The 26,280-nt window shown below is 45.1% G+C and overlaps 1 protein-coding gene and 1 pseudogene across 3 annotated transcripts; one reads left to right on the top strand and one right to left on the bottom strand.

Moving 5' to 3' along the window:
* Positions 1 to 227: 227 nt before the first annotated feature.
* LOC125543114 (putative RNA-dependent RNA polymerase 3) lies at positions 228 to 18,218 on the top strand (annotated as a pseudogene). The gene is made up of 17 exons (XR_015618331.1): positions 228 to 653; positions 1,558 to 2,009; positions 2,109 to 2,244; positions 3,468 to 3,554; positions 3,888 to 4,077; positions 5,133 to 5,334; positions 5,827 to 5,920; positions 5,997 to 6,137; positions 7,176 to 7,282; positions 7,724 to 7,872; positions 8,022 to 8,247; positions 9,284 to 9,512; positions 10,014 to 10,159; positions 15,914 to 16,076; positions 16,800 to 16,950; positions 17,551 to 17,729; positions 17,809 to 18,218. The product of XR_015618331.1 is annotated as a putative RNA-dependent RNA polymerase 3 (transcript).
* A 937-nt stretch (positions 18,219 to 19,155) lies between these two features.
* LOC125548076 (meiotic drive suppressor JIEYAO-like) lies at positions 19,156 to 23,143 on the bottom strand. 2 transcript variants are annotated; one of them, XM_087546552.1, is made up of 6 exons: positions 23,007 to 23,143; positions 22,789 to 22,922; positions 22,662 to 22,702; positions 20,723 to 20,832; positions 20,538 to 20,592; positions 19,157 to 19,635 (listed from the first exon to the last, which is right to left on the bottom strand). In XM_087546552.1, the coding sequence occupies exons 2-6, from the start codon at positions 22,841 to 22,843 to the stop codon at positions 19,336 to 19,338; spliced, it is 561 nt and encodes a 186-aa protein (XP_087402678.1). In that variant the 5' UTR covers positions 22,844 to 22,922; positions 23,007 to 23,143; the 3' UTR covers positions 19,157 to 19,335. The 2 variants fall into 2 exon arrangements, with proteins under 2 accessions (XP_048567719.1, XP_087402678.1); XM_048711762.2 differs by having other exon boundaries at positions 19,156 to 19,635; positions 22,789 to 23,135.
* Between the last annotated feature and the right edge of the window lie 3,137 nt (positions 23,144 to 26,280).

Here is a 26,280-nt window from a genome sequence, read left to right as displayed (position 1 = left end):
AATTCTTCAAAATTCCTTTAAGAATCCTTTGAATCAAAGAACTCCTTCGTTTGCTGAGTGTCCACTGTTTATTTGGATGGTCAGATTTCCAAATGACCAAGTCCAAAGAAGACTGATCCCGTTCAAACTACAAGAACTGAGCTCTCTCTACTGAAGTGACAAGTCATGGCAGCAGGTACTCGTAGGCTCGTAGTAGCCTTTTTGCTTGGCACGGTAACGGAGTAAAGACATACTCGTATTTTAGTAGGCGCCCCTGCCATGCAGAGGAGCAGGTGGGCTCCTATGTTCTTCTTCCTTCCATAACAAGGAGCTCCTATCCATCCATCCACACCAGCGACTCAAACTCAATCTCCGACGCCCGGAAGGAACCTTGATGAGCGCCCTCGGCTCGACGGAGATGCGCGCTTGCCAACTCCTGGCGGCGGTGGAGTTTGAGCTGGCGCAGCTCGAGGGGAGGCACGACGAGCAAGCCGACCCTCTGGCGCAGCGCCGGCTCGCGGAGCTCGGCGAAGCGGCGGCCGTGCGGGTGCTCCAGAGGATCGGAAAGTCCGGGAAGCCGGTGCAGAACCTGTTCGCCTACATCCTGTGGATGGTGAAGCACGACTCCGAGGAGCGCGCCACCGGCGGCAGCTCCGTCCCGTCACAGCGAGGAGGTGCGAACACCGCCCCTCTCTTCCCCTCTCTCGCTGCTTGTGTGTTGGATGGTTGATTTTTATTTGCATCATCAAGAACTGGGTTATTTCCAGTACGACTACCGGTGCAAGACATTGTGCTTTGCTAAAAAAAAAATTCTTCTTCCAAGAACCGGTCGCTCGATTTGGGGGATCGATCGATCTGGATAGAAATAGCTTGATTTGGCTGAGTGGAGTGAACATAAGTTGACGGAGACGAGGAAATGGAGGCGCCGGAGTGTTGGGAGAAGGAAGAGAATGCTGTGGATGAACTGTTTTTCTTTTTTGCTACTAGTACATTTGTTTTAGTAGTTGTTGCAACTGTAGTTCTCACTACGGTGAAGATTTTGAGTTTTTTCTTTGGCAAAAGAAAGACTAGGAAGGGAGTAGGGGAGCATCCATTCGTCATCCGGCAGATGGGCCCGGTTGTAGGAGGGGAGGCGAGGGTGTGCTGGCGGCGGCCGGCGGGGTTAGGGGAGCCGGCGGCGCTGAGTTCTTGGCAGGTGTGAGGACGAGGAGGGAGGGAGGGGATGCAGAGGAGCAGTTGGCGGGGGCGGCCCGTGAGCGCAGAAGAGAGAGGGGAAGCGGCGGAGAGGGCCGGGTGAGACTCCGTTGGCATAGCGTCGCGTGGTAGCCTAGGACCTAGGTCTCCTTCATCTTTTATTTCAGCTGTAATCGAGGATTCCAGTTACGTTCAAGCATGATGTTCCTTGTTCCTCTTTGTCAAGCCCTAAAGAAAGTTACTTCTATGTGATTTTGGAGCTTGTTCTTTTGATCCAAGTGTGTGGTGTGACTATTATTAAGAGATTACCTCACATGCCAACATCACATCCACATTCCAGTTAGTTTTCTTTGTCTCTAATCGTCTGAATTTATGATCCAGCAGGTGATGCTGTATTAGGGACAGTGAATCATCACATTCACATTTCCTTGGATCTCCCAACCCATGCCACGATCGATGCCAGGAGCCCTGCTTACAGTTTGCAGCTGCCGGGAAGCCCTGGCCATGGCCCTGTGTCTGGGTTGCAGTATCAGGTGGGGATCGAGAGCCCGGCCCGGAATGCCATTGCTTCGCCTACAAGAAGGGCATCCACCCCATCCACCCCAAGCCATGTGGGGAAAATCATAAAATCCCTGCATCAATTGGGACTGGGAGGCCCGTCGAGACCTGTAGGGGCTGAACGCGAAACACCACCGACACCGGTGCGCATGATGCCAGAAGACGCTTGTGTCAATGCAAACACATCACAGGCAACAGCGAACCTGAAGATGTACCATGATGGCGCTTGGGGAGCTAGAGTTCTACAAGGTTTTCTTGATATATGTGTACCTTGGCCGGTAAATCTCCTTTAGTCCTTCCTGCTTCCAACTTTTGCAAATTATGTTCTGGATGTGTGTTATATTTTTGCTAACCCATATCCTGCCTTTCTCTTATAGCAACAAGATAGAAGATGTGGGTGAGTTACGGGAAGAATATATTAGGTCATTGCATCCACTGTCGATGAATGATTTTGAATCAGAAATTTGGCACAGATTTGGTTGCAAGTTTGTAGCCGAATCAGACAGAAGGAAGGTTGTACTATATTTAAACTTGCTCTCGTCCATTACTATCTGTTATGTTTGCTCAAGGCTGCAGCCGGCATATAATAGTTTTTAGTAGCTTATGATTTCTCAGGTTTGAATTTCATAATCTGGAACATGGACATTTGTAGGATTTTCTGCCCATGATGTTCCACATATTTAAATTTGTCAAATACTAGTATCGTTTGGTTAATTTACTTGATACCCAAGAATAGGATGACTAACTACTGCTAGTACCAAGCTGTCATCTTCATATAGGGCTGGAAAAAAAGCTCGAAGCTCGTGAGCTAAACGAGTAGCTCGTGACTCGGCTCGAATTGACTCGAACTCGAAGAATAACGAGTCGAGCCAAGCTTTAGTTTAAGATCGTTTATAGACCAAGTTAAACGAGCCAATCTCACGAGTACTCGTGTAACTCGTTAGCCTCGGTACAAAAGATCAGCCACTTCCAATACAAAAAAAGATCAGCCACTCGGCACCCTATGTCCTAGGCGCACAACACAAGGCCTAGCCGTTGAAGGCCCAACCGCCTAGGAGACTCATGCATTACAAGGAAATTACTATTGTTAGTGATATATATGTTTAATATATATACATAATCATTTTTATAATATTTGAGGGTTTTATGTTCATATCTTTAACGATCTTAACAAGCTAAACGAGCCAGCTCGCGAGTTATATGAGTCGAGCCAATCTTGGATTTGAGCTCGTTATGATAACGAGTCGAGTCGAGCTAGCTCGTTAACGAAACGAGCTCTAGCGAGTCGAGCCGAGCTGACTTGACTCGGCTCGAATTCCAGCCCTATCTTCATATATAGAACTAATATTAGGATCACAAGTTTGCACTTTGCACGACATCAGGTATTTTCTTCCCAAGATTCGAGGAAAGTGCGTTTTGCTTACCAAATATCTATGTTTCATGAAAACACAATTTTATGAAAAATTTATAGGGAAACAAAATAAATCAACAGTACAGTTATAAACCTTGTCACAGCTTGAATAATGTTTCTATCTGCAAGGCATTATGCATGTCCCGCAACTCGCTGTAGGCTCAACTAGTAGTATATGTATACCCCAGTCTTGATTACTATCTGAATGTAAGTTTCTTGTCCCTGTTCAGATAAGTTAAGTATTTTTCGTTTGTTTATGTGTGTTTTTTTTCAGTATAGTACATGCACTTGTCTTATGGAATTGTTGTTCAACTGATACTTGCAGAACCTTGACTGGGGGGATTCAAGTAAGGCAAGAGTGTATCATTGCTGTTTGGAGATAGCAGATGGCTCCGTAGTTACCACCTTTAAGGTTTAAAAGTTCCTTAGTCTTCCTGACGTGGAAATTTTGATATTTACTCTTTCCTCTGATCTTTTCATATATTTTTTTATCGAAACCTGATCTTTTCTCCTAGTGGAATATTTGTAGTTAGTTAGTTACCTATGATAAAGGCAAGTGCAGCTTGCCTTGAATTGCAGTAGATAAGTCCTGATTGTTGTGACTGTCCAGTGGACACCATCAATACAATGACTTCCTTCATTCTTATTTGTTTTCTAGAACTTATAACCTCTTGTTTGATATTGCACATGGCGTACCAGTACATTCATATATTCCAGAACGTCATGTTGTTTTACTGGGTTTCAGGGGCCATATCTGGAAACCTCGAGGAACAAGCTGCAGAAAGTTGTTGGCGATGACAACATTCTTGTCGTGAAGTTCTCGGAGATACCTGGGCAAAGAAACATTGGAAATGACGCCAGTGCCTACTATAGTGTTTACCATAAGGTTGCTGAAGATGGCATCAGCTTGGGTTTGCGTCGTTACCGTTATCTCAGTAAGTTAACATATCCTGGAATGCAACCTTTACTGGGATATATGTAAATGCCAGACTAAATAACGGATTTTGAAATATTAAGTGCACTAGTATTACACATGCACACTGATGTCAATTGCAGCTTTGTCTAAAAAATGTCAATTGCAACATCCAAAAACAAAGCATTCCAGAGTAACCTATAAAGTGCCCATGATGAATGAATCACCATTAAAGTTACTACTACTGCCAAGGAAACTACAGAAGCACTGTTGCTAAAAATATTGACACATGCTACAGAGTAGGAGACTGAGTTTTGGCTAGAAGTCAGAATATTTAAATCTTGTCTAGACTACCCAGCTAAATCTTATTCTAGTTCAGTCTTTATTTACCATAGAAGAAGAATTATGCTAGGCTGCTACTAGAGATTACATATAGTTTGGTCAAGTAGAAGCTGCTGACCAACCAGCCTTGGCTGTTAATCAGGATGTAGATACCATTCCTAGAAAACATGCTATGATACCAAGGACCAAGAGAAACAAATACAGAGAGATCACATAATACAACACACCCTCTAGCTGGTGGACATCATGGAAATAAATTAAAAGTGTACTTCTTTCTCCTTGGCTAAAGTTTAAATACATGTTGATCGTGGTATGCAAGTATAGTTGCACTCTTTTCATGAGAAAATTATGTCTGTCTTTTTGGTTTCTCAAGTAACGTATTGAACTGTAAATTACGACATAAGTATTCCAGCACATCCTAGTTATGAAAACCATAGCGTAGTAAAATTGAAGTGAATTCATGAGAAGTTCCTCTGCTCTTAAATTGTCATAGAGAATTCTGTCCTATTTCCAAGGAAAAGATAGTTTTCAGTTGACGGTTCCGGATTTTGCAAGAAGCCACTCGGTTACTTGGATAGAAGTGGACAATTCTCTAGTTTTACATGTTTTCCATACTAATGTGAACCATCGGTGCTACTCTGTTATGTATACATATGGAAGAGCTGTTTCTCTTGCTAAGTAGCTACACTGGTTAAGTTCAATTATTTGTCTTGACTTGTCTGCCTGTGTTGCCAGTTCACAAAGATGGGGGCAAGGAGGGGAAACGAAAAGAGGGAACCGAGAAATTTTCTTCCGGTGTTAAATGCTACTTTCTACGCACTGAATCTGGGCGGAACAGAGATGATGCTTATATCCTCTCCAATAAAACAATCGATGAGGCCCGCAAACTTTTTATGCACGTTCACACTGTTCCCACCTTGGCAAAATATTTGGCCAGGTTAAGAATCTTACTTCTTCTGTTTAACAGTAGTACTCCCTCCGTCCCATAATATAAGAGCATTTTTGACACTAGTGTAGTGTCAAAAACACTCTTATATTATTGGACGGAGGGAGTAACTATTGCATACCTTTAACACTAGTGTCAAAAACGCTCTTATATTATTGGACGGAGGGAGTAACTATTAGGATATGCCCTGTTGTCAGTGTGCTCTTGATATCTGCATTAGAGTTTGGACTGCGGACAAAAATAATCAAAAAGATTTGCTCGATTGATAAAACATGGAATTTTAATCTATTTGACAACATGTATGATGTTTCTGCAAAAGTACATAGTCTAGTTTTGTCTTCCAATGTAACTGTGCTTGGGGTGTTTCAACATCCTACACAGTGGAAATAAATAATAGATGCCTTTTGCCTTCTTTTGTGGCTGCAGTCACTCTCCTTATTTGTGGGTAATATTTATATGGTTTCTCTCTGACTGAATCATCAGGTTTACTTTGGTATTGTCCAAAGCTGTGACACTACTAGATGCCAACGACCTATCAAAGGTTAACGTTATAATTATCGAGGACATACCTTGCAAGGTAAATATCTCTCTTCCTCTCTGATGTTTTGGATTGGTACTTGACTGTACCATTTACATTTAGTGGAATATTTCAGGATAGAAATGGAAACATTGTTCTCAGTCATGGGGAGCCATTGATCCACACTGATGGGACTGGCCTAATCTCAGAAGATATAGCCAATAAATGCCCGACAAGTGTCGTCAAGGGAAACTTTTCGATGACACTTGACCTGCAAGTGTGTGATTCTGTTTTTACCCATATCTGCATGATATATTCCAGTATAATATATATTTTTCCCAGTTATTATATCTTTTCTTACAGAAATATTTTTTGGGGATGGTTTAACAGAATGATTGGATATCTTGTCTCAGTTATCATATGTTTTTTAACAGAAATATTGGATCTCTGTGAAGGTTATTGTTTTTTGTGAATACAGGAAACATTTTAATATCTCTGTGAAGGTTATTATCCTCCGCTTGTAAAATCCTGTGATGAACTTGAAGAGTTTGGCATGGCAGTGCCATGTCAACATTAGTTTCCTCCACTTGACAAATATCTTGATGACATTTCAAGTTTCATTAGCAAATGTATCAGTAGGTTGATGATGCTCATGTCATGTTAACGTTAGTTGGGCTATGTAATCCTTGGACTGAAACATCTGACGAGCTTATTTGTTTCTTCTCAAATGCTCTATTATTTAACTAATCAGTCTATTTCACTTTCGCTCCCTCTCTCTAGCCTCTTCTTCTACAGATCCGTATGTTCTATAATGGACTTGCTGTAAAGGGAACCCTTCTTGTTGATAGAAGGGTACATTCTATAATGTTCTATAATGTTCTTTAGTAGGCTTGTTGTTGTTTAGCAAATGCCAGGTTCAATAACCAAATTGTTGCTTGCAATGTTACCTTGATTAGTACCTTTCTTATTTATCATCTCTGTTAATTATACTTTTTGTGCTTTAAACGCTTCTATTTGTACAATCTATGTTATATTTATTTATTGTATTGGCCTGAAATTTGGTTCTATTAATATGACCAAACTTCACAGTAAAGATTATTTATAATTCTCTGTTATATTGTCATCAACATGGATGCGTTGAAGCAAAAAAATTGGGTTCTTTTGCAAGCAAACCATTTTTCTTGACCTTTGGACTGTCAATTTTCTGAACTTTTTCCATGGAAGTGAAGTCTTTAAATTGTATTCCTCTAAGTGAAGTCTTGTAAATTGTATTCTTCTAAGTGAAGTCTGTAAATTGTATTCTTCTCTATTGCAGCTTCTTCCAGGAACTATTAAGATACGGCAGTCAATGATCAAAACAGCATCTGATCCAAATCTACGGGACGGGCAGTCCTTTAACTCACTGGAAATAGTTGGTACAAGGTAAGCAACCTAGACTTGTGCTTAAATCCAGTAAATGCAAACATCCAAACCACTTTGGTTCGAGTAACTGCTGGGAAAGCTCCCATCAATTGTGGGAGCAAGTTCAGTTCCAGGTTCATATTTGATTTGGTTGTCAGACAATAGCTTCTAAAAGATATCAATCTGCTACTGGAGGTGGCCTTCTTCGAGCTTATATGCCGAATAAGTGTTCTGTGTTAATATATGAGTAGGGTTGTTCACGCTTACCCACTGCTTTTGTTTTGGATAAATTGGTTTATATAGCTAATATTCATAAGTCTAATTTCTCTATAGTGGTAATCCTTGGAAGTTTTTTCCATCGAAGTATGCTTTCATTAATCGTACGGATTTTTCCTTGAAAATTTTCTACAGCTGTTGGAATCCTTTCCTTTTGGCTAACACTTGAACACCATTCTTTCTCAGCAAATATCCAAAAAGAGCCTTTACATCAAGGTTTTTAATCGCACTGCTTCATTATGGAGGGGTTCCAGCAGATTATTTTTTGGAGCTTGTAAGGAAGGCACTAAAAGATGTTGACAAAGCTTGTCATAAAGCTAGTGACTGTCTCGAAGGTCAGTTAAAAATATTGTAAATAGAGCTTTTGGTCATGTATGGCAGGCGTTGTTTTTATTTAATGTGAAATTGTGGCTTTCCGACTGTTGTACCTTGTCATACTGAAGCGTTGGCTTGGAGCTTCTGTTAATGTGGCCCCTATTTGCAGTTGCATATAACCATGCCAACATGGACGATTCTATGTCGGCACGAATGATTCTTTCTGGAATTCAACCTGAAGATGATGCATATTTGCAATACCAGCTGGCTTTTATGACTCGAGAAGAAAGAGAAGGAATCAAATTAGGAAGGATTCCTATCGAGGAGAGTTACTATCTGATGGGCACATCAGATCCTACTGGGACACTAAAGCCCAATGAAGTTTGTGTGATACAGTAAGTTTTTGCAATATGCCAATATCCACCATGTCGTCCTGATGTTTTTTGATTTTTCCTGCATCACAATTTTTGAATCTAAAAATATCTTAGTCACAGTTTTACATGAAGAAGACAATGGTTTATCTCAAATCAGTTTTTCATGTTTGTTATTGGGGTGGCCTAATGGCTGCTGGGAGCATGTACTACTAGGATGAATGATAAATTCGCAAAAAAAGTAAAAAAATATCATAAACTTCTGAATTTGTTCATGCATGTACATCTTGTCTTTTATGCGAGTTTAAAGTTTCAGAAAAAGAAGACAAGTTTCATATCCTGAAAAAACAAGCAGTGCTCTAAGAGAAGCAGTTCTAAACACTTAACTTACTTTGTAATACTGGTTGTAATTTTTTTTCATGAAATATTACGCGCACACAAATGATACAAAATGTACATGCATAGTTTGTTTCAGAATTTTTGACATTCGAACTCCTGTGTGCAACTTCGGATTACTCTTTTAATGTTGGCATACCAACTTATACCATCTTTCGAACTTTTGTGTGTAGACCTTATTGTAGAACATCAAGTCTTGTTATTGAATACCCTGCAGTTTTGTACTTAACCTTAGCGTAGATGGTTTTATACTATTTCATATCATGAAGATGTTGAAGAACATTAGAACAATGTTTTAGTCATCAGTAGTTTGACTGTCCTAGTAGTATTAAATAGCTGAAGCAGTATGTTCGACAACTAATTTTTAATTATATTTTCTGGGGTCTGGCTGCATGGTTACTGAACGATATGTAATACTCCCTCCGTCTCAAAATGTAAGACCATTTTTGACACTATCTTATGTCAAAAATGATCTTACATTTTGGGACGGAGGGAGTACATTGTACTAATGATATATTATCACTTTATCAGGTTACCACTGAATGTGGGACTTCTAGAAGTGTAATGCATTTAATTAATGTTGATAGCAAACCTTTTCGAGATCATGCTGAAGGCGAAGTGTCAAATTCTATTTTCTTAACTACTTTTTTATTACATTAAACAGCGAGAATGGACAAATTTCTGGAGAGGTTCTTGTCTATACAAATCCCGGGTTACATTTCGGCGATATACATGTGTTAACAGCAACTCCAATTCCTAATTTGGAGAAGGATATTGTGGGATTTTCCAAATATGTTATAATATTTCCTATTTCTGGTCCACGGTCTTTGGCTGATGAGATGGCTAACAGCGACTTCGACGGTGATATGTACTTTGTATCAAGAAATCCCCAGGTGGGTTTATTTTTTTTTCTAGCATTTTGTAGTGAACTATTCATTTTAATTATATCTGCTTACAAAAGGAATCCACTGGAGAACACTGATTGCTAGTATATTATATTTTTCTTCCATCAAAAGGCTGGAGTTTGGATGGAATTTGCGATGTTGTTTCTGATAGTTGAAATCACATCACTACTTACCACATGCATTGCTTGTTTATCTCAGCTCAATTGCATGTTTATGTTACGATTTAATGTGGATGGTTTCTGCCAATTTATACCATAGATATACTATGTTTTTCAAGAATTATATTATGGTATTCAGGAATATAATGTGATTCATTTTCCCATCTGATATTTGGTATTTTCACCCAAAGACATCATTATTCTTACTTTATATTGTATATTAACAACAAATAAAGTTGTGATAGTTGGGAGAAGATTGTCATTTAGCACCAAACTTTTTTGTATGCCATCATTCTGCAGAATTATCACTTTGCATAAATGACCTTTTCAGTTACTTGAGCACTTCAGACCATCTGAAGCATGGGTTCCAAGAAACCCACCAAAAAAAGTCAAACAAAAGAATCCTCGGGATTGTGATGGACCCCAGCTGGAAAGCCTGTTGTTTGAAGAATTTTTGAAAAGTAGATTTGTACCCAGGTATTATCATCTTATGATTATGTTATTGCCTGGCAAAACCTACATGAAGGCTGGATATTGTCTTATCTTATGATGTTTAATTTGTTGTTAATACATATAGAAAATTTTGTAAAATTACTACTACTGCCACTAGCATTTACCGTAAAAGGCTTTCGCCCCGCTTTATATATAAAGCAAACCACTAGAGCCATAAGATCCAACAAATGTTCACACCGCACACACACACGCAAAGGTAGCACACAACAAAGTACCAGAGGGTTCTGTTACCGAAAAAGGCTTTCGCCCCGCTTTATAAATAAAGCAAACCGCCAAGAGCACATACAAGGACTAGTTCAGACACACACCCAAGACGCACAATAGAGAAGTCCAGAGGTACTGCTGAGGGCACGGCTCAACAAGCCCAAAACACACACGACATAAAAGATAGGATCAGCCGAGGCTAAGGCTGGAGAGCAAACAGACGACTAATCAGGCTCAGGCGGAGGCGGCGGAGGAGGCGGCGACAGGCGGACGGCCATCGAGCGAAGATCGGCGATGAAGGCGGAGATGGCGTCCCGGTCCCGAGGGCGGCTAAGCAGCGCCAGAGCTGCAAGTAACCAGACAGTTTGAAGAGAGCGTCAGTAGAGCGTCGAAGAGGGGAGCGCTGAATCACAAGCTTATTGCGAATAGTCTAGAGCGTCCACGCGAGGGCCCCAATCTCAAGCCACCTAATGTGGCGAGATGGCGACGGCGAGGCCTGAAGCTCGGCGAAGAGGTCGGGGAAGTTGGAGTGGCACCAATCCCCACTAACCGCCTCTCTAAAGCAGCTCCAAACAAACTGAGCAGACACGCAGGAGAAGAAGATGTGGTTCGAGTCTTCGGGGGTAACACAGAGGAGGCAGAGGCCGGAGCCCGGGCCATTGCGCTTGCGGACCTCAACTCCAGACGGCAGCCTGCCACGGATCCATTGCCACAAGAAGATGCGGATTTTGAGGGGCAGGCGAATGGACCATACCGCCTGGAGGGGAGGCGGGGCGGAGGATGGGGCGATAGCCGCGTAAAGGGACTTGGTGGAGAATTGTCCCGAGGTCTCGAGGCGCCAGCGAACCTCATCCGGGCCCGCATCAACCAACGGTTCATGGAGAGCAATACAATCAAGAAGTTCGTGCCATGCGGCCACTTCCGGAGGCCCAAATGGCCTCCGGAACGCGAGGCGCCCTAAGTCAATAAGGGCCTGTTGAACTGAGATTGTAGGGACGACGGCGATGGAGAAGAGGTCAGGGAAGCGGGCTGCGAAAGGAGCGTCACCCGCCCATCGGTCAAATCAGAACAAGGTCGCTGAGCCCGAGCCGACCGAGATGGAAGTCCCAATGCGGAGGACGGGGAGCAGTTGGATGACCGATTGCCAGAACTGGGATCCACCCGAACGTTGGCAGAAGGCTAGAGGCTGGCCACGCAGGTATTTATTCCGGATGATATCTAACCACAGACCTCCATGCCCTTGTGAAATGCGCCATAGCCAGCGGGAGAGGAGGGCAATGTTCATGCACTTCGAGCACATGATGCCAAGGCCTCCCTGCTCCCGGGGCTTGCAGATGTCGGGCCAGCTAACCATATGATACTTCTGTTTGTTATTGTCCCCAGCCCAATAGAAGCGCGACTAGATTTTGGCGATCTCGTGATGGAGGGTCTCGTGGAGGCTGTAGAAGCTCATAAGGAATAGGAGGAGACTAGAGAGCGAGGAGTTGATGAGGATCGTCCGGGCCGCCTTTGAGAGCCACCGACCTTGCCAAGGCTCAATGCGCGTTTGCAACTTAGTCACCGCAGGATGGAAGTCCGCCACAGTAAGCCGAGAGTCACTAATGGGCGTTCCTAGGTAGGTCGTTGGGAAGGAGCCCAGGCGGCAGTTGAGGCGGTTGGCAATGTCAAGTGCCTCAGCCGGAGAATAGCCCATCACCATCACGTCACTCTTGTCGAAGTTGATCTTAAGGCCAGGCATTTGTTGGAAGCAGAGGAGGAATTTAAGGCTAGCGATGTCCGTATCCGAGCCTTCGACCATGATGATGGTGTCGTCAGCGTACTGGAGCAGGGAGATGCCAACACCCCCAGTCAAGTGGGGGGTGATACCTCTAATATGGCCCGCGGCCTTGGCCTTATCCAGAATGGCCGCAAGAGCATCGACCACCATGTTAAACAGGAATGGGGAGAATGGGTCGCCCTGCCTCACCCCACAGAAAGTGGGGAAGTAGGGACCGATCTCCCCATTGATGTTGACGGTGGTGTGCCCACACGAGACCATTTGCATAACCCGCGTCACCCAACGGTCATCAAAACCTTTTCGCAGGAGAACTTCCCGAAGGAAGGGCCAGCTAACAGTGTCATAGGCCTTATGGAAATCGATCTTCAGGAAGACCGCCTTGAGGTGTTTGGAACGGACCTCATGGAGGACTTCGTGAAGGACCGGCACCCCATCCAGAATATAACGGCCTTGGATGAAAGCCGATTGGTTGGCGTGAGTGATCTGGTCCGCGAGCAGGGTCACCCTATTGGCGAACCCTTTTGCCAGAATCCGGAAGATCACGTTGATCACCGTGATTGGGCGAAACTGACGGATGTCAGAAGCGCTAGGGACCTTGGGGATGAGCGAGATCGTCCCGTAATTAAGGCGCCCGAGATCGATGGACCCAACGTAGAACTCGTCGAAGAGGGCCATGACCTCCGGCTTGATCACATTCCAGAAGCTTTGGAAGAACTTGACTGGAAGGCCATCCGGGCCAGGGGCCGAGGCAGGGTTCATGCCTTTGATGGCGGCCCAGACCTCAGCCTCTGAGAAGGGGGCCAGCAGGGCTGCGTTCTCAAGTTCGGTGACAAGATGGCGACCAGACCAGCAGTCTAGAGCCAAAGATGGGCCGCTCCGAGGAGCGGCCGTGAACAGGGCCCTATAGAAGCCGTCGACGTGGGACCTAATGTCCCGGGGGGACTGCAGGAGGGTCGGGCCATCCCAAAGGAGAGGGATGGTGTTGCGCCTACGACGACCATTAGCAATGGCCTGAAAATAAGCCGTATTCGCGTCGCCCTTCAAGACCCATTTTTGAGCACCACGCAAACGCCAGTAGGCCTCTTCATCAGTGTAGATAACAGAGAGCTGGTCTTCCAAGTCGTAGCGGGAAAGCCACTCCTCGGGAGAGAGGCCGGTAGCATCAGCGCGCAGGTCTAGGGCTTGGATCGCAGACAGCAGGGCCTTCTTACGCTCGCGGAGGTCGCGCCCCAGATTGGCGCCCCACCCCTTCATGAACTGCCTGCCTCGTTTGGCACAGGCGTGCCAAGAGTCGACAGCGGAGGAAGGGCGAGAAGGGGTCCGCATGAGGGCGCGAGTCTCCAGCCAGCGCGCACTGACCGCGTCGATGAAGCCAGCTTGGGACAGCCAAAAAGTCTCAAACCGGAAACGGGGGGGGGGGAGCGGGGGGCGCTCATCGGTGGAGGAGAGGAGGAGGGGGACGTGATCAGAGCCAATCCGGGTGATGGCCCGGAGGGAGGCAAGGGAGCAACGGAGGTCCCATTCCGGAGAGACTAGGACCCGGTCCAGGACGGACTGGGTCGGGGCTGCCTGGCGGTTGGTCCAGGTGAACCTGGCACCAACCCGGTCAATCTCACGGAGGCCAAGATCGGCAATGCAATCGTTGAACATTTGCATCAGAGCAAAGTTGACGTTAGCATTGCTCTTGTCCTCCGCGCACCTAAGGAGATTAAAATCACCCCCCACCACAACCGGCAGAGAGGCGGCCGACACCTTCCTGTTGAGCTCCTCGAGGAAGGAGGCGGATCGGCTGTGGTCGGCGAGGCCGTAGACAATAATGACCTCCCACTTAAAGTTAATGGAGCGCTCAAAAATCTCCATGCTAACAAAGAACTGTCCCCGGTCCATACTGCCCACCTCGAAGGTGGCATCCTTCACACCTAGCAGGATGCCAGCGGAGTGGCCCGCGGTCCCACTAGAAGGGAGCCAATGCCAGGCGAAAAGGTGGGAGCTAAGGCGGTCAAGCTCAAGGAGGGAGAAATCCGTACGCATGGTCTCCTGAATGGCCACAATATCAATGTGTTCGTCCCGAATGTACTCGATGAGTTGGCGGCGGCGGCCGTCATGGCCGAAACCGCGGATGTTCCAGAAAAGGGCACGCATCACGCAACCATTGAGGGGCTGCTTGACCCCAGGACACGAGATGCGCTTTGGGCGGGGAGAGCGGCAGTCCAAGAGCGGGTACGACCCCGAAGCTCGGAGGCAATCAGAGGGGGAATTCCACCAATCCTCCAAGGAGGGGGTGGCATGGGCGCCGCCGACTCGGACGTCGAGCCGGGGGGCGAGAGCAGGGATGCTCTAGCCTCAGCTAGCATCCCGTCAAGGATCTCGCGCGCTCTAATGGCCGCAATCTGGACTAAGGGGGGGGCCGACCTCCCCCCTAAAGATAATCGCGGAATCAGTCGCGATCTTCACAAGGTTTCCAAGAGGCACCGACTCAAGAGCAGAGAAGGAACAAGTAGCTGCCGAGGGGGGGACTGAAGGGGTACCTGGCTCCAGGTTCCGTGCCGCAGCACGAAGCTCCGCCCGCTCGCGGATGGGCAGCGCCGGGCTCCCCTAGAAGTAGGGTGGTTTGTTGGTTGTGACAACGAACACTACGCCAGGAGAGGGTTCTGTTGAGGGCACAGCTCAACAAGCCCTGAAGAAAAAACGAAAACAAAGGCGGTAGCACAGGCCTTGAAGAGGCTAATCCGGCTCGGGAGGTGGTGGAGGAAGCGGCGCCGCCGGCGCCAAGTGGAGAGCCATCGCGCGAAGATCAGCAATGATGATGTTGATGGCGTCTCGGTCCTGAAGGCGGCTAAGTTTCCGCCATAGCTGCAAATATCCACACATTTTGGAAACCGCGTCAGTAGCACGTCGAAGAGGCACACGTTGGATCACAAGTTTATTGCGGACCGTCCATAGCTTCCAAGCTAGAACCCCAATAACCAGCCACCTAATGTGGCGGACATGCCGTGGAAACGCCTGGATTTTCGCGAAGAGGTCGGGCAAGTTGTTGCACCAACGACCACCGACCACCGACCACCTCCTGGAAGCAACTCCAAAGAAATTGTGCGTTGAAATTGTGCGGACACGCACGTGAAGATGTGATTCGAGTCCTCCTCCGCCCCACACAGGGGGCAAATCCCATCGCCAGGGCCATTCCTCTTGAGTACCTCCACTCTTGAAGGGACCCGGCCCTAGATCCATTGCCACATGAAGATCCTAATCTTCAGTGGTAGTCTAATCGCATAAATCGCAGCTGCCACTAGCATTTTCATTTTGTGAGTCAACATCAAGGCTAGTCGAGAACTGAAATGAGTAAAATCTTATGTGCTCTTTCTTTAATGAAACTTGGCATGCACTATCCTTCCAAAATCCTCTCAGCTCGTACATTTAGTCCTCAATTTTGACTATTTGGTGTGTGTTATGTTTACAAATTCTTCTGATTTCATCTCTACGTAATATAATGATTTAGTCGTTCATCATCTTGGAAATAGTATATGAGTTCAGTAGTACATAACTATATATACGACCACTTAGTACTATATGTGAGATGGATATAATTATTATTAGCAAGATATGCATGTGCGGACATCAGATCTGATCAGTATGCGTTAACTGTCTAGTTTTGAGTGACCATTTTGTAGGCTTTATCAATACATATTAATTGTACAAGGAATATCGTCTAACATGATTTGAGTTTTTCCTTGCTTCAGTTATGCGATAGGTACATCTGCAGACTACTGGATGGCATATATGGATCAACTGTTGGCAGGTCAAGTTCAAGAAGACAAAAGTGAAATGGAAATAAAGAATAAGACACTTGACTTAGTTGACATATATTACGAGTCTCTGGATGCCCCCAAGACAGGGATCAAGGTTATTTTCAATCCTGATCACATTTGCATTGTAGCTATGTCGTCCTTTAATTTTCTTACTGTCCATGTGCTGTTATTATAGCTGGTTTGTGCTTTAATATCCGAAAACGCTGTTTTGTGGCGTCCAGCTCAGGAAGGAAAGTCCAAAAGGGTCAGTAATCTAGGTGCAATGGTAGATTCTTTTGCGTTCTATCATGTGGCGTCCAGCTCAGAATCCAATTAGAGGCAAAATTTGGTGAAGAACTAGGGGAATCCAGCTGTAGTTGAATGTAGGTGCAGTTGCAGATTCTTTTGCATTCTATCATGTCAAAACTTTAATTGCCCCGGTGCTAATGAATTTTTGTACGGGAACAGTAGGGAGAGCCCTACTGAAGAAAAATATTAACATGGAAGGAAATGAAAATAATTCATAGGAGATCAAAACCGTCACATGCCAGTTATAACAAGTATGGACATAAAAATTCTCTCGCTGTATACTTCTTCTGCATGTCCCAACTACTGCCCGCGCCGCCAGTGCCATGGATTGCCCATTGAACCATTTTTCTGTCCGGAAGAATTCCTTAGCTAGTGAAACATTGCAAGTCTCTAATGCCGAAAAGGATGATGTGATGTAGATTACAATTTTGGTAGTATGATAATTATGATATCATTTGTAAGAAAACGACCCCTTATTCTACTTTTAACTGGTGTTTAATCTTCCCTTCTCCGCCTATCTTTCAAATAGGTCGATGTCCCCGACGAACTGAGGCTCAACAAATATCCCCACTATATGGAAAAAGGAGATGATCGGTCCTACCATTCAACGTCCGTGCTCGGACAGATCTATGACGAAGCAAAAGCATTGTCAGAGCAGTCTAAAGATATTCCTCCAATCAGTAAGTTGCCATATCCAGTTTGCTCATGCCAGTTCCTTTTGTGTATAACCCTCTGTGGCTCTACCTTCTTTGAAATGGATCCTTAGTTCCTTACTGATCACACGTTATGTGTCCAGAGATTACAGTAGAGAAGTGGTATAGCTTAGCATGTGCTAGGATTACTAGATCATACTTCCTCTGTTTCTAAATATAAGTCTTTTTAGAGATTCTAATAGGGACTATATACGGAGCAAAATAAGTGAATCACACTCTAGATTATGTCTATATACATCCGTATGTAGTCTATGTTGAAATCTCTAAAAGAACTTATATTTAGAAACGGAGGGAGTAGAAGTTAGTACCCAAGGACATTGAGACACAGGTGTCAACTTATTTTTACTTACTTTTGTATACACTGTTACAATAGGTTAAGTTGTTTTGTGTAGACTCTGCTATCATGACATTGATTGGGTGTGCCATACACGAATCCACCTTTTCAGACTGCACTTTTTTTTTGCTGAATAGGGGCTCGCGCCGCCCCGGTCTCTGCATCATCGTGATGCACACAATCATGACTGTGCCCACCCTTGATTTGTTTCCCATATCCATTATGTTTTTCAGATATATCACCCCTGGCGTGCTTTTCAGAGGTGGCCGTGGGGGTGACCAAAGAGCGCAAGGACCTGTGGAAAAGGCTTTACGACGAATATCGAGGAGAGAGCACAGCCCTCTACGATAAGAAGTACAGCAAAGAAGAGAGAGACACGGGGTTTACGAAGCTTTACCAAAAGTATAGGCGGGTAAGCATCCTGCGTAGTCAATATGCAGAGATTGGCTCCCGTCAAAAACTCTAACCCGGTTACCCTTACTGCCTTACAGATGCTGTACGACGCCGCAGAGTTCGATGACAGCCTGAGGAACTACAACGAGGTGTTCGGCGAGGCCTGCGCCATCTACCAGATCGTCTACGAGTACGCGCAGAGTCAGAACAAGGTTACATTGTGCGGCTTTGCATGGAAGGTCGCCGGCCGCGCACTATGCCATCTCCACGCGATCAAGCGTGGTGGGGAGACGATGCTCTGCTCACACTCCGTCCTCCGGGACGCCTTCAAGAAGAACCGTTGAGGTCACCTGAGCTCCGCGGTGTACAGTCACAAGCGTGTTATGGTGCCCTTGCTAGTGATCTAGTATCCGTGAGTGGGTTTTGTGAACTCTAAACCCTCAACCCTAAACCTGATGCATGTGTATGTGTGGTATGGAGTTTACTACCTGCTGAATTGATGATACTACCTCCTTATTGATCAGTATCGTCCTTTTGTGGAGCTTTTATGCATATTCTGAGTTTCGAGGAAACTCTTTCGTTTACATGATCACTAGCAAAAGGGCCATGCGTTGCAACGGATGGACGACAAAAAAGTTAAGAAATTTATAGCCCCAAAATAAAAACAATTTGAATTCAGCGAAATTACACCAATCTGCCATTAATTTTACAAATTGATAATTATTAATAATAATAACTCATGCAAGAAAGTGAAGAACAATAGAGATCTAATTTTTGACCCAAGGAAAAAGAAATAGATTGGCGGACAAAATGGATCAAGGATCTTTATTGGGTATATAGTTTTTTTACTGTAGAGCAATTGTTCTACCATATATTTTCGTTAATATATAAAATTATATGCAAAATTACAATACACTGGAAAACTATCAACAGCCTGCAGGCTGTAACTAGCCAATGACAGTTTTTTCCAACATGAGGAACTTAGATTTATGGACAACTTGTTCATTGTTCGATATAGCTGAAAAAGGGATATAGTTGAAAAAGGGGGAAATTCATGTAATAATAGTGTAAGACACAACCCCGTCGCTCTCGAACAAAATGTCACACAAACACACGGCACACCCAATCTACAACCATTTTCTTAGCGTGTATGCTATCTGACAGGGACCTGAAAAAATTTCAGGCGTTATTCAATTTTCAGTGCGGGTGCAGGACAGGGCTAGTCGCCCGTGCCGGAGAAGACGAGGCTTAGCGGGGTGGCCAGGCCGGCGGAGTAGGCGGCTCGCATAGAGCAGGGCAGCAAGGCGGTTCAAACGACGGTAATGCGGAGGAGGGCGAAGAGACAGGGACATGAGGAAGGCGAAGTGATTTAACGCGAATAGTTGGCCCCTTCTCCTAGAGGTTTCCTCAAATGCCCTCTCTTTTTAGGGTAAAAATGCCCGCTCTAGTTTTGCTGCCTGATGGAATAAGGCCGCTTGGTTCGTCGTTTCCCAGACCAAAACCTCCTTGTTCATCCTTTCCCGGAGCAAGTAAAAAGACCGGCCCATCCCCAGAACAACGCTTGTATCTCAATGTTCATTCACCTTTTCTGTCTGTTTAGGTCACAATATGACATACCTCTCAACTCATGCATGCTTTAACAGTTTCAAGGCTGTCGATGCTACAGTACCAAACAGCCTCCTGGATTGATGACTATTTGTCAATCGTGGAATTCTTCCCGGCAAACCAAGATTGTTATTTGGAATTGGAGAGGATCCTTCGGCTGCCTTATTCCGAATTTCTTCCATCTCTCTCATGGTTTTCAATTCTATCAGGGTGCTGCGAGGCTCCACCTTTGCGTTCAACTGGGATAATAACACGGATTTCCCGTAGCTTCTCCTTGCATGTTCGGCCTCCCATCCTCTAGGTTGTTTCTTTCTGGCAGCCTGTATCATTGGTCAAGTAAAGTTGGTGCTAAAAACACCAAGACTCACAAGCATTGAGTAAACCCAACGGCATAGATCATTTAGCATCACTACTGATCATGCAAGTTACGAAATAAGCAGACAATACGGCACTTAGTTTAAATACGTGTAGTTAGTGTTTCTTCTGTTCATTCTACCTTTTTCCTTGTGTGCGGCTTCATGTGAAACATTTAAGTTCCATCAGCATTTTGGACACATGCGGATCACAATTGTGATACTATAAAATGGAAAATGGACCATTAGATTTTATAGGCAATACAAGCTGACCACAAATGACAGGGCATAAACTACAAAGTAAGATTCGTCATACTAGAAACCCTTATTTCAGAAAATATTTCAATTCCCTGTTCCAAAATTATTCGAAAGTAGAAATTACTGAGTAAAATAGCATTATGATTTGTTGATAAGTTTTATCTACCTTTTGACCTGTTATCAATAAAAGGCACAGATAAATATCACACTATATAACAAAGAATTGGCAATCTAACATGTCTCATCTTTAGTACCATCTGAAGCAATGTAGATCTTTCTTCCTTTGCTAGTTATGTATCTCTACTATTCTCCTTTTACAGATGACATCACACAGTTTGGACTAGCCCATGGAATTCAGATCATTTTAGCTAACAAATTAGCACATTCAACCCATGAGAAATCTCACAAGAAAAATGTTGAAAGAAGATTGCTGGTCATTGCATAAAGCCAAATTAAGAACATTAAAGATTATGTCTCTAATGACAGGATACTTTCCATTTTTTCAACGTATTAAGTTTTATTTTGATACCCTGCCGGACAGAATTTGGATTATGAACAAGCATACTGCATACAAATTAAATAGAAACACTCCAGTTTTAGAATAGCTTTACCTTCTCCGTTGTAGCAAACCCATCATGTTTCTTGGACAACTTTTCATCGGACAACCTGGACGATTGTTGATCATATGGGCAGCCGTAAGAACAAATTGAATAGATTAATGAACATGACTCGATGGTGTAGTTTTATGCAAAAATATAATAATGAAAAAGATGGAAAACAAGTGTAGAAGATGTACAGATTTTCTATGTTGATGCATTCTCCAGTAGGACAAAAACCATGGTTATTCAGAATCGATGAGACACGTTGCAGAACCTCATCGTGAGCCACCTGCTTGGCATAGGGGACCTGCATGACACATTAAACTTGTATAAGAAAACGCCCGTGAGTGTAACCGTTAGTGGCTGTGTGTCAGAGTACCACATGAATCAGCCGATGGAATTAACCGAGAGATGATGGAATCAATGGTTGCGATGGAAGCATTTAGTAATTAATACAATATAAGATGTCAAAATCATGGAAGTTTAAAATATAATTGCAATATGGATGCATTCAAGTTCACTAAATAATTATGTTCCTTGCAGAAGAACCATCTACCAAGTATTATCAGGAGGAACTATACTTGCAGGTGCTGGTACCCATGATGGATTTGATAAGCACCGGAGTGGTTTCTACTGGAACTCGGTTGATAACAAAAGAAAATACAGTTTGGTGAAATGGAAAGTTATATATGTGCAGACCTAAAAGCATTGGGGGGCTGGGTATTATACACACTGCTATCATGAACAAATGCCTCATTATTAAATGGTGGTGGGGAATCCTAAACTCCGGCCCTGGCTCTGGTATGACATCCTCAAGGCTAAATACTTCCCCAATTAGAGCCCTCTCTTTGCCTCTGCTGCTGGTAGCTCTCAGTTCTGGCGCCAGCTAGTTAAAGTTCGTGATGACTTCCACTCTCAGGTCAACTCTGTGGTTAACAACGGTGCCTCGGTTCGATTTTTGCTTGATTGGTGGCACGGTGATGGTCCCCTTAGTTCCTCTTTTCCTGTTCTTTGTTATTACTGCTCCAACCCGAAGATCTCCATCTCGGATCTTGCAGGTAATAACTGGGACCTAGGTCTTCGTCGTTCGCTACCTCCTGCAGATTAGAAGACTGGCAGCGTCTTGCTGCTTCTTTGCCGTGCTTTCAAGAGGTGCGGACACGGTAGTTTGGCCTCACTCCTCCTCTGACAAGTTTTCGGTTAAGTCGCTTTATGGTAGGTAGAGTTCAGGTTCTCCTTCGAGGTTTAAGTGCATCTGGCACGCCCCGTGTGCCCCTAAAGATCAGAATTTTTCTTTGGCAGGCTGCCAGAGGCAGGCTTCCCGCGGCTGATCAAATTCGTAAGCGAAATGGCCCTGGCTCTGCATTTTGTGCTCTGTGCGGTTCCTTTGAGGATACTGATCATATTATTTTTTATTGCGACCTTGCCAAGTTGTTATGGAGTTGCAGCCAGTCGTGGAGGTTGTGAACTGGGCTCCTACCTCTTTTGCTAATGTTATCGACCTGGCTAAACCCTTGTCTGGGCAAATGAGTAGGATCTTTTGGTTTGGTTTCACGGCTTTATCTTGGGCCCTTTGGACTGCAAGGAATAAGTTCTCGATTGAGCATATTTTCCCTAACTAGCCTTCAGTCTGTATCTACAAATTACCGAACCTTTTGACGCTCGTTAAAGCTGGGGACAAGGAGGCGACGGAGCTCCTAATTTCTCGTATGAAGGCCATGGCGGCTGATCTTATCAATCGAGACCGGGACTCTATGTCGGCCTGAAGCTTGTTGCTGCTGCATTCTATCTTAGTACGTAGGTAGTGCCGTTTTGTCTCTTAAGACCTAACCCTGCTGCGTGTGCAGCTGTTGAACCTGTTTGTTTGCTACTTTCATGTATGTGTTTCGGATGCTGCTTTATGGCTTTATTTATAAAGTCGGGCTGTTGCCTTTTGTCTAAAAAAATCTATGGAGTCTATTAAGCACGCTGGATGTTGTGCTCTTTCTTTAATCAATGTTAGTATTTCCATAGTTTAAGTTGATCAGATTAATGCATTGATTTCCTATAAGCCCATGCTTACCTTAATATTAGTACATATTTAGTAGAAAGACAAGAACAGAGGCACTATAGCTGAAAATATAAACGGTTTGGTACCTCTGGATGTGCCCGAATGTATGCAGCAAGAGCTTCGCCAGCTTCGCAAATTACAATAACATGAGTAAGAAAAAGAAACAGGAGAGGAGAGAAATTATCATATAGCCAGGTGGTTTGGTTACTGCACCTGCTTCATTAATTTGGTATGCTCTGCCAAGTCTTTGGCAGGACCATGAGCACATTTGTATGGAGGATTCCACGGATCGTGTTCTTCCGTGCTTGGTATCATAATAACTGCCGACCCTTTAGGATTGGTCCTGGCTATCCGATGTATGGAAGCAGAGCACACTCACGAAACAGAAACAGGATAAGACGATGGGGCGCACGCCGTCGTTGGCTACTTACCGGCCAGATGTGCGCGCCGCCAAGTGCGGAGTGCGTAGGACGTGGAGAGGCGATAGATCGGCGGCGATCCGCGATGGCCGACGGACGACCTAGAGGCGCCCCGATGGATGTGCAGGCATGCAGCGATTGCCCAAGTTTTACTCTCGCTCCGTTGCGGCAGTTCGCTCAGGTCAACTTCACTGCGCCACCCTATCCTGTTCGCTTCTGTCCGTTTGAGATAAAACGGACAAAGGAGGCGGCCCAGCACGTGACGGCCCGGACCCATCTTGTCCGTTTTGTATTCGGGCCGACCCATTTCAAGCACAAACTTGCGCCGGATTTGGGTCACGATGGACACCACGGACGCGTGCCTCGTCCGCATAGAGGCCGCGTGGCAGGCGGCCACCTACCTCCCACCCGCCCACATCAATGCACACGAGCGGGCGGCCCCACCTGTCATTCGCACGTCGAACGGTCGCCGTCCTTCTTTAAGTGGAAAGCGTGGACGGGTTGTCGTCCACACTGCCCCACGCCATCCCGCGGCCTTCTCGAAACCTGACAGCCCCCATCCCAAACCCTAGCCAACACCTCGCCGGCCGGCCGCCCGCAGCCATGGGCCGCAAAGGCAAGCACGACCGCGAGGCTGGTTCCTCGTCGGGACGCCGCCGCGGCTCACCATCGCCACCACGCCGGCCCCCCGCGCCGCCCGCCTTCTCCATCGCGCCCACGTCCGCCGGCGGCCGTGACCGGCATTACGTCCGCTCGTCGGTGTGTCGCCGTTATTGGGAGACGAGGACGCCGCTCCCCTGGAGCAACGTCCATCTCCCCAATGACTGGCATCTCTCCGTCGACCGGGTCCCGATCCCGCCGGTCCCGACGAGCGGCCGTGCGTGCGGCAGGGAGATCGAGCGCCGCCGCCGCCTCCTCCCCGACGACCTCTTCTACGACCCCAGATACGCCCCCGACTCCGGGCTCTGGGACACCTGGTTTCGTGACGAGCACGACACCAGGCGCGCGTCCTTCTTCGCGGGCACCTCGACGGGGCCACGGCGGCCACTGCAGGAGCGCGGGCGTAGGCGGGTGCGCGGCGTCACGCCCACGCCGTCGCCTTCGCCGTCTCCACCACCGCCTCGCATGACGGATGAGGAGGAGGCCCGTCTCATGGCGCGTGTCATGGAGGACTCCATGTACACGCACGATGAGCGGCAATGGGAAGGCCTGGAGGAGATGACGGCCCGCTCCGCTGCTGGCGAGGTAGCCATCCCCGAGGAGGAGCCGCCGGTGGCCGCGTTCCAGCAGCTGCTGGGCCAGGGGTGGGGCTGGTCCTGCACTGCTCCGGAGATGGCCGTTGGCGTGGGCGTGAACTGGTGCCCCACTCCGCCGCGGTCACCGGAGCGGGAGGCGTCGCCACGGGAGGAGGTGGTGCAGGCACCTCAACGCACCGCCGGCCCACCTGTGGACGCCGCCGGCCTACGTCGACCTCGTCAGCGACGACGACGACATCGGCGGCCAGTGAAGATGACGACGGCCACGGCACCGACGGGCGCGGCAGGAGCGCGCGGGAAGCGTTTTTTATTTTGTTTTTATATGTTAATTATGAAACTGGGCCTTTTAAGTGGCCGTGGAAACTTGGCCGTTTTGTGGCCGACCCCTATATATGTTTTATGTTTCTTTTAAATGCGTTTATTTATTTTTTTAGTTATTTCATTCTAGTTTTTTTATTTTTTTTATTCACGTCCACCTCGGACACGATTTAGGGTGCGGCCGCGCGATGGGCGCACGCATGACCCATCTGACAAAGCCGGACATGGACGAACCCATCGACGCCCCCAAAAGGACAAAATCAAGCCAATCCGAACGTCCGTTTGAGGTCGCGCGGTGGAGTTGGCTTCAGTCACACATGGGCTGTCTCGCCACATCGGCCAGCGGCAAAAGCGTCAACGCCCAGTATCACCGATCGGGCGCCCCTATGTCTCGCATTCAGCCCAGGCGCATGGGAAACAACAGCTTCGTTTTCTATTTTTCTTCACATTTTTTTCCTTTTTGCTTTCTATTTTTACTTTTTTATACTTTCAAATATTGTAAACAAATATATTATGAAAACCACTCTGCATAAAACATTTAAAAAATGTTGCCCAAGTATTTGAAAAAGGTTAAATGTGTAAAGAGAAAATGTTTATCACATATATGAAAAATATATAAAAAATGTTTAAGAAACAATTTGGCCATGTATTTAAAAAACCTAATCAAGCATTTAAAAAATGATGAACAAGTGTTTTAATAATGTTAAGCAAGCATTTGGAAAATATCAAATGTGTATAGAAAAAAATGTTGACCATGTATTAAAGAAATGATGAATTATTTTTGATAATGTATATAGAAATGTTAGTCCAGCATTTGAAAAAGTGTTGATCAAGTATTTGAAAAATGTTAAATGTGTATATAAAAAATGTTGCCCATGTATTAAAAAATGATGAAAAAATATGATCATGTATATAAAAATATAAATCAAGCATTTGAGAAAATGTTGAACAAGTATTTGAAAAATGGTAATCAAACATTGGAAAAATGTTAGATGTGTTTAGAAAAATGTTGACCATGTCTTAAAAATGTTAATACTGCATTTAGAAAATGATAATCAAGCATTTAAAAAATGTTAAATGTGCATAGAAAAAATGTTGGCAATGTATTAGAAAATGTTAATCTTGTATTTTAAAATTGTTAATCAAGCATTTGAAAAGGTTTAAAAGTGTGTATAGGAAAATGTTGGCCATGTATTAAAAAATATTAATCTTGTAGGAGTATTTGAAAAGTGTTAACCAAGCATTGAACAAATGTTTAAAATGTGTATAGGAAAAAATAATGGTCATGCATTGATAATATTAATTTGTACTTGAAAATTGGTAAATGTGTGTTATAAAAATGTTGCTGGCATATACAAAAAATGTAGAATGAAAACCAAAAGAAACAAAGAAAACCAAAAAACTAAAACTGAAAAGGAAACAAAAACAGAAAAAGATATAAAATGGAAGGAAAATGTGTAAAAATCAAATCTTTTTCTCCTAGTACGTCGTGCCCTACGTATTGTACAGGTACGCGATGTTGGCGCAGTGGCAAACAGTGTTGCGAAGCAATGAGGAGTTCATAGGATCAATCCCTCGCGCTCACCCATTTTTAACTCTACTAGCAAACATGTCCGTGCGTTGCAACGGCGGAAAGAAATATCATAAGCCCCTATGGCTTAATAATACACACAAAACCAAATGAAACATCTTGTTTGTTCCCTTGTAGACAC

This window comes from Triticum urartu, chromosome 3A, assembly GCF_056163025.1.
Source record: "Triticum urartu cultivar PI428250 chromosome 3A, HENAU_Tu73, whole genome shotgun sequence".
Taxonomy (NCBI): domain Eukaryota; kingdom Viridiplantae; phylum Streptophyta; class Magnoliopsida; order Poales; family Poaceae; genus Triticum; species Triticum urartu.
This window is presented reverse-complemented; position numbering and strand designations above follow the sequence as displayed.